This window comes from Amblyomma maculatum, chromosome 7, assembly GCF_055883805.1.
Source record: "Amblyomma maculatum isolate TAMU_Amacu chromosome 7, ASM5588380v1, whole genome shotgun sequence".
Taxonomy (NCBI): Eukaryota; Metazoa; Arthropoda; class Arachnida; order Ixodida; family Ixodidae; genus Amblyomma; species Amblyomma maculatum.
The window spans coordinates 78,448,338-78,461,772 of record NC_139350.1 but is presented as its reverse complement, the minus strand read 5'-3'; the positions used below and the strand labels follow the sequence as shown (position 1 = coordinate 78,461,772).

The window sequence follows — 13,435 nt, the reverse complement described above, 5'->3', positions numbered from 1 at the left end:
CAGAAACCCGTGTTTCGGGGTGCTTTGCGATACGATAAGTAGTTCCTGCTGCACTAGCACAAATCCTTCGCACTCCATTGAATACGTCAACAAAAAATGCTATACCCATGCTCACAAATGCATTTCCCTGAGGGAAGGATAAGCGGTAGCGCTTTCTCTGAATGTGTTAGGGTTTCACCACTAATACCACTAATCGCATTCATAAAGACGAAGAAGAAGTGAGTGGTGATGCGGCTCAAAGCTATAAAAAGGCTCACCCATGCCCTTGTCTAGCCGTTCGCATCCTGGGAGCTGGATTTGCGGAGGGGGAATCCAGCATGAGCGAGATTCTGCACGAGCAGGCGGGGCAGTGCAGCAACCAGATAGGAGAAAAGGTAAGCAGCGCTTCCGATTGCGATGTTTTTCGCGGCTCAGAGCTCGTCTCTTCCAGAAGGTTTAGGTGCATTTTACGCTGGCCACAGGACCACCCTTAACGCTATTTTCGGGAATCTCATTTCCGATTACGGGCGTAAGTATCGGCTTTTGGGCCAGCCGCGGTAGATAGTAGGTGCTGTTCTTAGCTGCTTAGGTTTAGGATACTGTGTGCGTGTTAGAGCTGCCAACCATAGTGCGCCACCAGTTTTATATCTCTTCATTCGCGTTGACGGCTGCTTTCATTATTCCAACAACAACACAGCCGACATACAAAACAGTATTATCTGGTAATGCAGACGGGGTGTCATCCCGTTCCGGTTGCTGCAGCTTTTTGCTTCGGCCTCTGAATCGATGTCAGAGGCCGAATTTGGGTGTGTGTGGCATTGCTAGAAGCATTCGAAGAATACTTAACCTGTACTGTGATCCTAAAGAACAACGCGATTCATATAGGGCTATTGTGCTGTTAAGCTTAGCCAAGGTTTCGCAAGCGTTTAGCAACGTAAGCATAGGGCCCACACGGACGGCACTGCTACTACAGCAATCTGTGGAAAAAAAAAAGAACGAGGCACGTTTTTTTTCCTGGCATTTGAAATTATGTTGTTTTACGCGTACAGTGTGTGCGCTGGAGCCCGATGTCATTTTTATGCTTGTCGTTGCGGCTAGATGTGCAAGCGCTCTGATTACTGACGTATTTACCTGTTTGCAGTTCTGGGAGCTCATTTCTGAGGAGCAAGGCACCCTTCAATGCGGTGTCTACCAAGTTGATTCCGACCACCAGCTCGAGCGTATGAATGTCTGTTACGGCGAGGTTCTTGGTGCGTGCCCTTTTTACTAATGCGAAAACATTTCCTACCTGATTAGTAGCCTATGTGGCATTAAACCAAACTCAAATAATTATTGTCGCGTACAGGGCGTGTCGGCAGCGCATGTCCATAGTCCATATTACGTGGCAGCACAAACAGTCGATCATTAATATGATAACTGGTTTATGGAGGGAATGTAGAGAGTGAGTTCCATAGAAAGTCGGGAGTAAATCCAAAAGAATGTCGTGGGTCCTGAAGAACGTCTTGGGTTCCAGTCCAACACAGAAAAATTAGGACACTAGTTATGATGTTTTTGTTTCGATTCACGTGTGAGAGTTTGTTGCGCTTGTTTCCTTAGCTGCTTTTTACGGCGCTCGACTAGGGTTTCCAAGGACGCCGGATCGAATCCCGGCCTCGGCGGCCGCTTTTCGGTGGAGGCGAAAAGCAAGGTGCCCGTGTGCTGTGCGATGTCAGTGCACGTCAAAGAACCCCATGTGGTCGAAATTTCCGGAGTCCTACACTACGGCGTCTCTCAGAGCCTGAGTCGCTTTGGGACGTTAAACCCCACAAACCAACCAACCAACCTCTGGTTTTTATAAGTAACACGTTCATTATGTAACTAGGGATATGCACACGTATTTTGTCGTACCAATTAATGGCATGTATTTTTCAAGTTGAAATTCTTTATGGACTCATGGGTGTGCGCAGAAAGTGTCCGTACGCAGAAGGTGTCATACCGTCGCTGTCAACGAATTACGCGGTTTATGAGACACACAATGTTTACATGAGGTAAAGGGTGGGAAAGTGTCCCTATGAGGAAAACTTTGTTGATGGGAAAAGTCAGTTCAACTTAGAAATAGGCAAGGACTTCGATATAGTGTACGGACGTTCAAACAGTCACGGACAAATACTGAAAGAAAACCAGCGAAAACGTTGCAAAATTCTAACGTGGAGCCTCATCATTGCGCTGCAACTTTGAAAACAGCCACGAGTAAAAAAGGGAAGTATTTAAATATTAAAATGAGCAAGACAGTAAAACCAAAAAGTTACCAAAATAACGGAATTAAAAAAGAAGTAAAAGACAAAAGCGAGCAAGAATAAAAACTAAACAGAATAAGCAAATGAGTGAAAAAGCGGTGATTGAGTGGTAAGGGTCGCAGGAAAGGCTTGCGCCTTACCAAACGTAAGAATTAGGATTCAACAATTGCTTTTGTCATTTCAGGAGTTACATACGTTCCTAGCACCATCCTGGTTGGCCTGGAGCCAAGAACCATAGACGCTTTGCGCTCGGCCCTTTCGCACAACTCTTCCGCTCCGAGAACTTCGTGTTCGGTAAGCGGCTGCTCCTAAATGTTCAAAGCAACATCAATGGCTTTCCAGTTTTCAAGTGAAAACTTCACTACGTCAGCTTTTCGAGCCGTCAGCCGTGGTTTTCACCTTGAACAACCTTAACGGTCACACTCCGCTTTAGCTTTCTTATAAAGCAATGTACAATATACACGAACAAAATATGAAAACATGTACTCTACTTTGTTAGGTGTAGGTGCCCACAATTCCGTGGCTTCCATTGAAAAGTATAAGTCTTCTTCCTTCCCCAAAAATTCTGAAAGAAAACTTAGATTAGATTGAAAAGTGGATCTTAAATAGGCTAGTGCTGCAAAACTCACATATTTCGCTCAATCACCAAGTTCTAGCCATGCTTAAATCCCCACAACTTTTTAATTAATAAACGCAAAAAAAATAAAGTACATGCGAGACAAGAGGAACTTTTTTGCTGAAGTTAGAGGGTCGTCCATTTTTAGAGCGAACGAGAGTGTGAGGCCGCTCTTCAAATGGGAGACCGCTTCAAGCCCCAATCTGATTTCGCCAATTGCTTCGATGAGCTGCCAGGTCGGACGCATGGCTCTTCAGAGCGTCTACACGTTTGTCTCTTGATTAACGTAAAATAGTACGACCGTACAAAATTAACGTCCGCTTGCCCACAGTGTTATCAGCTCAATAGGATAAGGGACCAGCATATGACTGTCAGAAAAGATCTCGATTATATTGACACAATTTTACGTAACTGTACAGTGACGTAAAATTTCTCACCACGAGACAGAAGTCAACAATAATTTAAAACAAGAAAAAGGATACGCGAATGCTTTATAAGTCGCGTTATTAATTATTATGGTATGAAGGGCCTCCAGGTAGAAGGATTAAGTAAGCCTGTCTGAAGACACACCGGCGTCAGAGGGAAGAGCGCCAGCCCCTAAGCTGCGTTTCAGACATGCAATGCGATTTTATTACTGGTTCAGCAGCGCCAGTGTTTCGCCTTCAAAACTTTTCGCACCACGTGCGCTCTCCATTCCCACCCTCTTATATCCCATGTGTAGCGCGAAGACATCGTGATTGGATACCAGGGCCTTTTGTGGCAGCGAAAGAGCCTAGCTAAGAGTTTTCTGGCAATTCAAACCAAACACTTTGATTTTGTGGGTGACTCGAGGCCGCAGGGGATTAGTGGTGAGGAATTACAGGGAAGCTGAAACGGTTTCAAATTGAAATAAACTTAGTGGTTGGATAGAAGTGGTTTTCAAAAGTCGACTAGTGTGGGAAGTAACTTAACGAGTGTGTAGCTGTGTTGCGAGACACATGATCGGTAATGCAAATCTGCAGTATACGTAGAGGCGGGCTGCATGCCTCGGCCGGAGCTATACCTTCGCACTAGGTTTAAACGAGGCTAAACCATGGCCAATGTTTTTTCGTGTGTTAGATGTCGAAGGCAATGGGAGATCAGGACTGCCAGGAACCCTGGCAGTCCTGCTACTCTCGCTTAAAACTGATTGCTGGGCTAGTTGGTACATAGTCACATAAAGGGATGGTTAACAGCGCAATAAAAAGACACTCACAAATAGGCACAAACAGAACAGCGCCCGTCCTGTGCACTATTTTGGCCTGTTTGTGAGTGTCTTTTTGTTCCGCTATCGACCTTTCCTTTATGTTCTACTCCCGCTCTTGCTGCAGTTCGTATAACGTCTTTTAATGAGAAAGTATTAAGTATGTTCGCATTTTCGAGTTATCAAAAGTTGTCAGCATGATTGTGTCGCTCATTAAAGCATTAGGAGAGAAAAATTGTGCGGTTTATAAGCACGGTTTGAACCAAGCTATAGAGCGAAAGCTGTGAGTTATGCAGCGATACCCTCTTTAACATCCGATTTTCTATCTACGGTTTTCATTATTGTTATAATAATTGATTCACATGAAAGGAAAGGCGCAATATCTGTTAGAGTTGTTCTTCGGTCACCTCACCCACGACGTGAAGGAAATGAAGGTGGGACTGAAGGTGTATGGCGTGCCGTACAAAAGGGCTCTGGGCGAATTTCTGCCACCTGGAGATCTTTAACGTGCACTGACATCTCACAGCACACGGACGCCTGTTCGTTTCGCCTCCATTCAACGCAGCCGCCTTCGGTCATATCGAACCGAGTACCCGCCACAGTGCACACTAGTCGGGCCTCTATCCTAATTTATGTCTATGTAAGGTTTTTGGGAAAGGAAGGAGGCTTATACTTTTCAGTGGACGCAGCAGATTTGTGGACACCTACACCTAACCGGGCCAAAATTAAGTTTTCATATTTTTCTTCTATAGCCTACATGGGTTTAAAGAATGAAAAGGCGCAGTATCTGCCAGACTTGACAGAGAGAACATGAGAGTAGAAACAGAGAATGAGGTCCCGTAGTGCAAGGCTACGGAGTAATTTGGCCACCTGTGGGCCTTTAATGTACGCGGATAGCGCAAAACCAGTGGCGGCTTCTCTGTTTAAGTCATCTTTTCGGTAAAGAAGTTATATGCCATGAAGGAAGGGGGGGGGGGGGGGGGGGGGGCACACCATGAAATTGTGAACACCCACACTTAATTAGGTGAAGAACACTTGAAGGGAGAATTTAGTTTGACACAGTCCTGCTAAACGTAGCATAGTTAAGTTTTGTCTTGATTCGTTCATAGGAAGGGAAAGGTGCAGTGTCCGTAGCAGGAAGGTGAGAGTGAAAGTCAAGAGAGAAAAAGGAGTCGTAGCGATGAGCTATGGAGTAATTTCGACCACCTGGAGATTTGTAACGTACGCTGACATCGCACAGCACACGGATGTCTCTTCATTTCGCCTCCATCTAAACGCGGCCGCCGCGGTGGCGATCAAACTCTGGTACTAAAGCACAGTAGTCGGGCGTCATTAATTTTCTATTTTATTGTAAAATGGTTTACAACAAAGAATTGTTTGGTATCTGTCAAGGTCACTCGAAAGTGGAAACCGGCGCTACACTGATTACAATTGAACATTATCCTACAATTTGAGGTTATTACTCGCTGAAATTGTCTCGACGAATAAAAACCAAACTGAAGAGCGGAACACATCAAAATTCAAGCAAACCATAGATAATGCTCATCTAACTCCGTTCAGCCGAGTTTGTTGGCAATTTCAATTTTACTGCCAACAGTATGTAGCTTCCCCGATAGGAATCAGGCCATGACCTATGGGTTAGCAGTTGAATGCCTTCGCCAAGGCCCACTGCATCTGGAATCAAAGCTCCCTCTGAAGCTCAGATATACCTATGTTCCGGCCTGAAGTAAAAAATATTATTGGAACATTCATGTTATTTTTCAAAGCGAAAGAAATTAAGCATACCAAATAAAAATGCGTGGAACAAACCTGAATAGAAACTAAATTCAGTATAATAAAAAAGTAAAATGAGAAACACGGCTTCATATGTTTCACAAAAAAGCCCATACTGCTGTAAATATTTATTATAAGCTTGAAGGCAGCATTTGTTACCAAGAATTTGTGACCAGCTAACAAAGAAACAATAACAAAGGTTACAGAACGAACAGTAATTCTTGTGGGTTACAGTCACACAGCATTGCCACAGAACACGAACATCAAAACTTTATATTTTGGCAGACAGAATTTACTGCCTGAGAGGTAATTTTAATGGAAATAGAAACTCGATGCATAGCTCGCAAATAGCAAACTAAGTAATTTACTAAATTTCAAGAAGTTCTACTCTCGTGAAGTGTAAACAATGAATGATCACTTCGGAATATATTATTAATCAATATTCCCAAGTTTTGGATGAAGCCGCGAACCTCAATGCGGCATCATTACATGCATTATTTTAAATTTTAAAAGTCGTAACAGTGGCACTACTCATGCTTAATTCCCTGGTCCTGATGCTGCATACTAAAATTTCATTTGTTTTTCAATGTTACGCTTTTCAAATACATGGCCTGAATGATGTCCAAGCTCAATCACATCACAGTCTCTCACCCCAAAACATGACTACCCCAACTTGCAGCCTACCTAACGATGGTAGGAAACCGCAAGGAAATTAGAGTGTGGCAGTGTAATTGCACAAGTTTTCGCTGCAAGCGCATTAACCTGAAACAACCGATGCAGCCCCTTCTGTGTTCGATTTCTTACTTATTTCCTTGAAATAATGGGCTGACGCGTACGTGCAATGATGCGAAATCAATTCATCAATCTAACGTGTTCTAGCTTAACCCAACTGATCCCCTTTAGTCCAACCTAATCCAGAATTATTCATCGCGGTCACCCTTAATTGAGCGTAATTCTTTTTTACTCTAGCGTATTTACCCGAAATCAAATGTAATTCACTATAATCTAAGTTAATCGAAAGTAATTTTTCTCATTCCCACGTAATTAAACTTAAACTGCCATATTCCAGCATAAACCACGTTGATCCAAATTAATCGGTCCTAATCTAACATTATAGCTCAGGAAAAAATAGCGCCCCCTAAATGCCCCTTACTCGCTCAGTCATCCTTATCTCACCGTTAAGCCTATAACCGATTACCGACCCCTATATCCGTTCCGGGAATAACAGCCGGCACTTAGAGTATGCGCAACCGTTTTTGTTCAGTCCAGTCAAAGAATTAACTTACTGAAACTTCATCCAACTTTCTCCCCCTAATTCTCCTTAATCGATGCAAATCCAACTTTATTCGCACTTTATCAGACTTAAGAAATCATTCCTGTGCACAATATACGCCGCCACTACGTCACAAGTATACACGGGCTCCATAACTTTTCCGACACGTTGCTAATGAAACTCATCAAGACCTCATCAGAAAAAAAAAACAGAAATGTTAATGTGCATGATGAGAAATCAGGAACTCACTAGGCTATTTTTTAAGGAAGCTATATAGGAGCGTTCTGAGCGGATCTCTGAGCACTACACCGGTAAATGCAGCCTTAAATTTGAGGCTGATTCTCCATATAATTCGTGCCCTTTTTGTGGAACATCGTATTAGAGCGAGTGACCATGCCTGAATTCTTTTGCGCAGCCATATCCCGCCGCAAAGCCTTTCTGCGCTGGTGCACTGGCGAAGGCATGGACGAGACGGAGTTTACGGGAGCAGGGTCGAACGTGAACGATCTGGTTTCCGAGTACCAACAATACCCGGACGCCTCAGGAGAACACGAGTTCGACGAAACGCTGCCATAAATTGTGTTGCTTGCTTTATTACTTTGATTTGTGACTTTGTTTTTGTTTGCTTTTAGTAGAATGTTTTATGCTTGTCAATAATTCCTTCTAGCCATAGCTTGTCGTTCAGATTGCTGAAGTGGATAAATTTATTAGGGTAGACAGTGCTAGAAGTGGCCGTTGTGAGGTGAGTCGACGAGGAAAATAACTTTCATGGTGCTGCACATTGCAACTTGTTGTGTATTCTACTTTTCAAGTGGCTTCTATTAATTTATTAATGCGTCTTGCAGGCGATTACTGCGACATGGCTTAACTAATCCTATTCCTTCGGCTCACGCAGCATTCTATTACGGCAGAAAAATGAGAAATATATAAACCCTGTTAAATCTACTTTAAGCTTAGTTAATACCGCGTGTTTAGCTCATGTCATAACTGCAGAGATCCTATTTTAAGGTGAAAAATTATTGTGTTATTAGTCATGCTGAAGTGTTTAGCTAGTCATGTGGTCATTCATTCCCCAGCTTACCGTAACAGAGAAAGGCTGTCTCTGTTACCTAAGCTGTTCCTTCGATCATAGTTTCACTGTTAAAGTAGTTTTAGTTTTACAGTAAACTGTGCCAGATATTGAGGCAATCATTGCTGCCATTATCCATTATCGCTGCCATTATACGAGCAGCAGATAGCTGAGCGCATCATATGAAAGCAGTACAAGGAAACAGATCGGCTTTTTATGGTTTAATGTCAGACTGTGATGATCGCACTAGTCAGGCTCTGGAAAATTCAGACTACATGGGTTTCTAGAAAAATCGCAGGTGGGGCACAGTATGCGATCGTCATATTTTCCGTTTCCACCAAAAATGGCTGCGGCGGCGGCGTATTGCTGTTCCCCGAAAACTGCAGCAACGGAAGTGCTGGGTGCGTCACTCAAGCAAACTTACGCTTTGTTTGAGCATGAAGCGCAGTACGGAAACTGAAATGAAATATTAATAAAATAGTTTCATTGATTAAAATACCGTAAAGAGCGTAATACATCGGAGGCGTCGATCGCGCCATCATTGCAGCATTGAATAAGTCAACTTGAGAAACCCGCGCGGCGTAAATCCGTTAAAAAGTTTGAGTGATGTTAAAAAGCGATTGTTGCTGAGAGCTGTCTCAGAACGCAACCTAAAGGTAACATATCTCACTGAGCAATTGATTACGGTGAAAGTAATTGTATAGTGTAACCATTGATATACCCTTACATCCTGGTTGTGTTCGAGGCTGTTTTTTCTGATGCTAAGAACAAGAAACATGCCGTTATGCAACCTAAAAAGGAAAATACCCCAGGAAATATGGTTATAATTTATTTTATTCTTGTGAATTAAAAAAAAATAAAAAATCGTACGTATAGGAATCGAACGCATGTCTTACAATCAGGTACCGTCTTTGCCAAAAGTAACCAGGCTGCTCCGAAGGCTGTCGGAGCAGGCGCGCGGCCGTGTGGCGGCGTTGCGCTCGCTGTGGCTTATCGATGCTCGTCAGCTCCGAGGGTACAACACCTGACGTAACTTCGCACCTTCACTCTCGCCCATCGGATGATAAAAACTAGGCGTGTATGATGCGCGGGCTGCAGTTTCACGTTTTCGAAGCCTGGTTGTGCCCAGCGAGGGCGCTAAGTATAGCGACGGGGCTATTCGCTCTTCTCGGGCAACTGCGGAAAACAGAAAAGCTGGTGATAGTATAGACAGGGTGAGCTCTGGGTGTTCGTTTCTAGGACGAATATGTGCTAGGTTTGCCAGACAGTGTTGCTCTGAAATAAAGGTTCCGCGAACGAGAAAGTAATCATGTGCATCTAATGGCTAAGCGTGAGGAAGGTTTAATTATAGTTCGTTACTTAAGCAAAAACTTACCTACAAGCAAATGCAGGAATTTGTTAGAATCAATCATTGCACTTATCTATACACAGCTTCCCCAAGAGACTAACACAATTTTGCAGGCCGAAAAGAGAGATAAGGGGGCTTCAAAGGGTTCACAAGCTTTCCCATATCTTTGTACAGGAGTCACGGCCCGTAAAGTGGCAGTACGCAAGTCACCTCGGAGAAAGCATATTGAAATTTCGAGGTGCGTTATCATTCTTTAATGCACAGGCGCATCAAACACGCAGGAAAGCGCAATTGTGCTGATGCGTTTCAGCAGCGGATTACAGCACACAAGCACGTATAATTATATAGCGAGAAATGCGACTTATAATACCTGCTTCAGGGCAATTGCCGAAAAGAGCGAATAGCCCCGTCACTATACTGAGCGCCCTCGCTGGGCACAACCAAGTTTTGCACACATGAAACCGCAGCCCGCACATCATACGCGCTTAGTTTTTATCATCCAACGGGTGAGAGAGTGTGCGAAGTTAAGTCCCCATGACATACGTATAAATTATTCAAGACAAATTAACGTGCCTCATAATTGACGTCATTTCTTATCTGGCGCGCTATCTTGATTACCATGGTGGACTACGGCCGGTCTCGAGGGAAAGCGCGCTTCTTACGGTCTTCGCAATGAGATATGTTGCCACCTCCCGACGCACCTAGCTGGGTTCGCCACCATACCACAGCTTCGCGTCTGCTCGCCCTTTGCACGCATAAAAAGCGAGCGCTCGACCCCGGCCCCACCCGCATAAATTGCAACCTGCAAGTCGTCGCATTGCTCTCCTTATGGTGAACACAGACCGCTTAATCACCGATTCTTGTTTGTAATCTGTGGTGTCTAAAACGCAGATGAATTCCACGAGCTGGCGGGACCCCTCAGTGTGACTGCATGGTGGTCTCATGAGCCACCGGATGTACTGGCATCCAAAATTTAGGCGCCTTAATTTTTGAGAAAACTATAAATGTATAAATCATCCAGTTTGCACTGTAAAAGGTATCAAGCGCTGTGAAGAATTATACAAGAGCTTAAGCGTTTGCTTGGCAAGCATTAGAGGTGGGAAATAATATCCTGAAATCTCAAACACTGCAGTTTCCATTTTAGCTAGATAAAAGCGGCATAAACAATAATACCTGGCGCTCAACAGACTCCGAGTAAAGAGAAAAAAATTACTTATTGTTGAAACCGCGGCTGTCTAGTGCAGTGAACACTTATGCTTTACATTCAGAACATATCAGTCGGCTTAAATGTATACATAGGCTCACGACTGACACAACAAAGTTTGATCAAGACATCACGCACAAATATTTACTTTGCGGAAGCGAGGCGAGCGATAAACAAGAATAAATTATTGCACCTCAAAACTGGTCCTTTAAGGGAAGTTGAAACGTATTCCGCAAAAAAATAAGTTATGTGCGGCAAATTATAGTTTTTTGTCCGCTGAAGAAGGCTATCATACTTTAAAAAGGCAGAAAGGAGAGCAAACGGCTGTTTTTACAAAAAAAAAAAACGAGCACCAGCGGGACCGCCCTCCAAGGAAACGCCGCTGTAGTGTGTAATTGGCTAGACCCATCATGACGTCAAGTTCGAGTACGCGTGGCTGGCGCGTGCGCATTGCTTCAGGGGACTTGAGAGCTCGATATAAAATTTTAGTGATTATTCGAACAATGTAAAACGCCTGTAACACTTATCGTACGCGGTCGAGCCACCTGCAGTTAAAAAAAAAACCGGCGCTGGAAAGACGCTGTCGAGTACGTCGACAGCGAAAGCAGTCAGCACTTTTGCGCAAGTGGAAAAGTGCGAGAGCTGGCCCGCTTTAACAACTGCCCTTTAAAGTAGCAACAAAAGGAATAGGCATTGTACATGATGCAATCATAGTCAACAACGGGTTTATACAACCTTCGAGTATCGCCCAAAGGCGCAACAGCAAATGCAAGCGTACCGCAGCTCCAGCTGCCCGTCCTATATATTTTTGCAGCTCGTTTTGTGCGGTGCACTGTTCAACGCAAAGTCGAAAATGGTCCGGATTCAACCACCTCATCAAATCAGACATGTTCGAAACGCCAGCAGCGCCGGATGAAGCGAGCTTACCGGAGGGTGGCGGACGAGTGCTCTGGACGAGCGCACTCCCTGGTCGTCACTAGGCCTATATTTTGTTTCGCATCGGCGCCATAGCAGGCGACGCTTGGAAATTGAGCAGCGCTGTAGTAAACAGGCTACTCGTAAAACTGCCTACTGCCTACTTTGTCTCACAATGAAACGAAGAGATTTACCACGGCGCCGCCTCAGAACATGAGCTAATGTATACGTACAAGATCGGAGGAGCAGCGACGGCACCAGCCACTGCCGCTACACAGCTGTGAAGAGAAACGTGCCTGTATCGCAGTTATCCTGCCAGTATCTCGGTACGGGTCAGCGAGCCTCATCATCATCATCATCATCAGCCTGATTATACCCACTGCATGGCAAAGGCCTCTCCCATATTTCTCCACTTAACCCGGTTCTGTGCTAGCTGCATCCACTTGACCCCTGCGAACTTCTTAATCTCATCCGCCCACCTAACTTTCTGCCGCCCCTGCTACGCTTGCCTTCCCTTGGAATCCAGTTTGTTACCCTCAGCGACCATCGGTTATCCTCCCTTCGAACAACATGTCCTGCCCAGGTCCATTTCTTCCTCTTAATTTCCACTAGAATGTCGGTAACTTGAGTTATTTCTCTGACCCACTCTGCACGCTTTCTATCTCTTAATGTTACCCCTACCATTTTTCGTTCCATAGCCCTCTGGGTTGTCCTCAACTTAAGTAGAACTCTCTTGGTTAGCCTCCTTGTTTCAGCCCCATAGGTGAGTACAGGCAAGATGCAACTGTTGTATACTTTCCTCTTGAGCGATACCGGTAAGCTGCTAGTCATAATCTGCGAGTCCTTGCCAAATGCGTTCCATCCCAATCGTATTCTTGTTATTTCCTTTTCGTGGTCCGGATCTGCGGTTACTACCTGTCCTAAGTAGACATATTCGCCTACTACTTCCAGTATTTCGCTACCTAATGTAAACTGCTGTTCCTTCCCGAGGCTGTTGAACCTTACCTTAGTCTTCTGCATATTGATTTTCAAGCCTACCTTTCTACTTTTACTGTCTAGGTCCTCAATCATTATTTGCAGTTCATCCCCCGAGTTGCTTAGCAAGGCAATGTCATCAGCAAATCGCAGATTACTGAGGTATTCTCCATCTACCCTTATCCCTAACTGCTCCCATTCCAAGTCTCTGAATACTTCCTCTAAACAAGCTGTGAATACTACTGGGGCTATTGTGTCTCCTTGCCTAACACCTTTCTTTATGGGAATTTTGTTACTTTCTTTATGCAGAACTATGGTTGCTGTGCAGCCACTATATATATCTTCCAGCACATTCACGTAAGGCTCGTCTAAACCCTGATTTCGCAATGCCTGCATCACCGCCGAGGTTTCAACTGAGTCAAATGCTTTTTCGTAATCAATGAATGCTATGTATAAGGGCTGGTTATATTCCGAGCATTTTTCTATCACCTGGATATGGATATGAACGATAGTAGAGTACCGTTTCCGAAACCCTGCTTGATCCTTTGCTTGATTGCAGTCTAAGGTTGTCCTGATTCTATTAGCGATTACCTTAGTAAATACCTTATACGTAACAGACAGTAAGCTGATTGGTCTGTAATTTTTAAGGTCCTTAGAGTCCCCTCTCTTGTGAATGAGGATAATGTTTGCATTCTTCCATGGTTCCGGTACCTGTCGATGACACCAGGCACTGCGTATACAGGGTGGCCAGTTTTTCTAACACGATATACCCCCCGTCCTTCAGC

General features: G+C 44.3%; 1 protein-coding gene across 1 annotated transcript; it reads left to right on the top strand.

Moving 5' to 3' along the window:
• The first annotated feature begins 317 nt into the window (after positions 1–317).
• Positions 318–7,715, top strand: LOC146183704 (tubulin beta 8B-like). Its single transcript, XM_084608408.1, has 3 exons — positions 318–374; positions 1,121–1,229; positions 7,555–7,715. The coding sequence occupies exons 1-3, from the start codon at positions 318–320 to the stop codon at positions 7,713–7,715; spliced, it is 327 nt and encodes a 108-aa protein (XP_084464534.1).
• Positions 7,716–13,435: the final 5,720 nt, after the last annotated feature.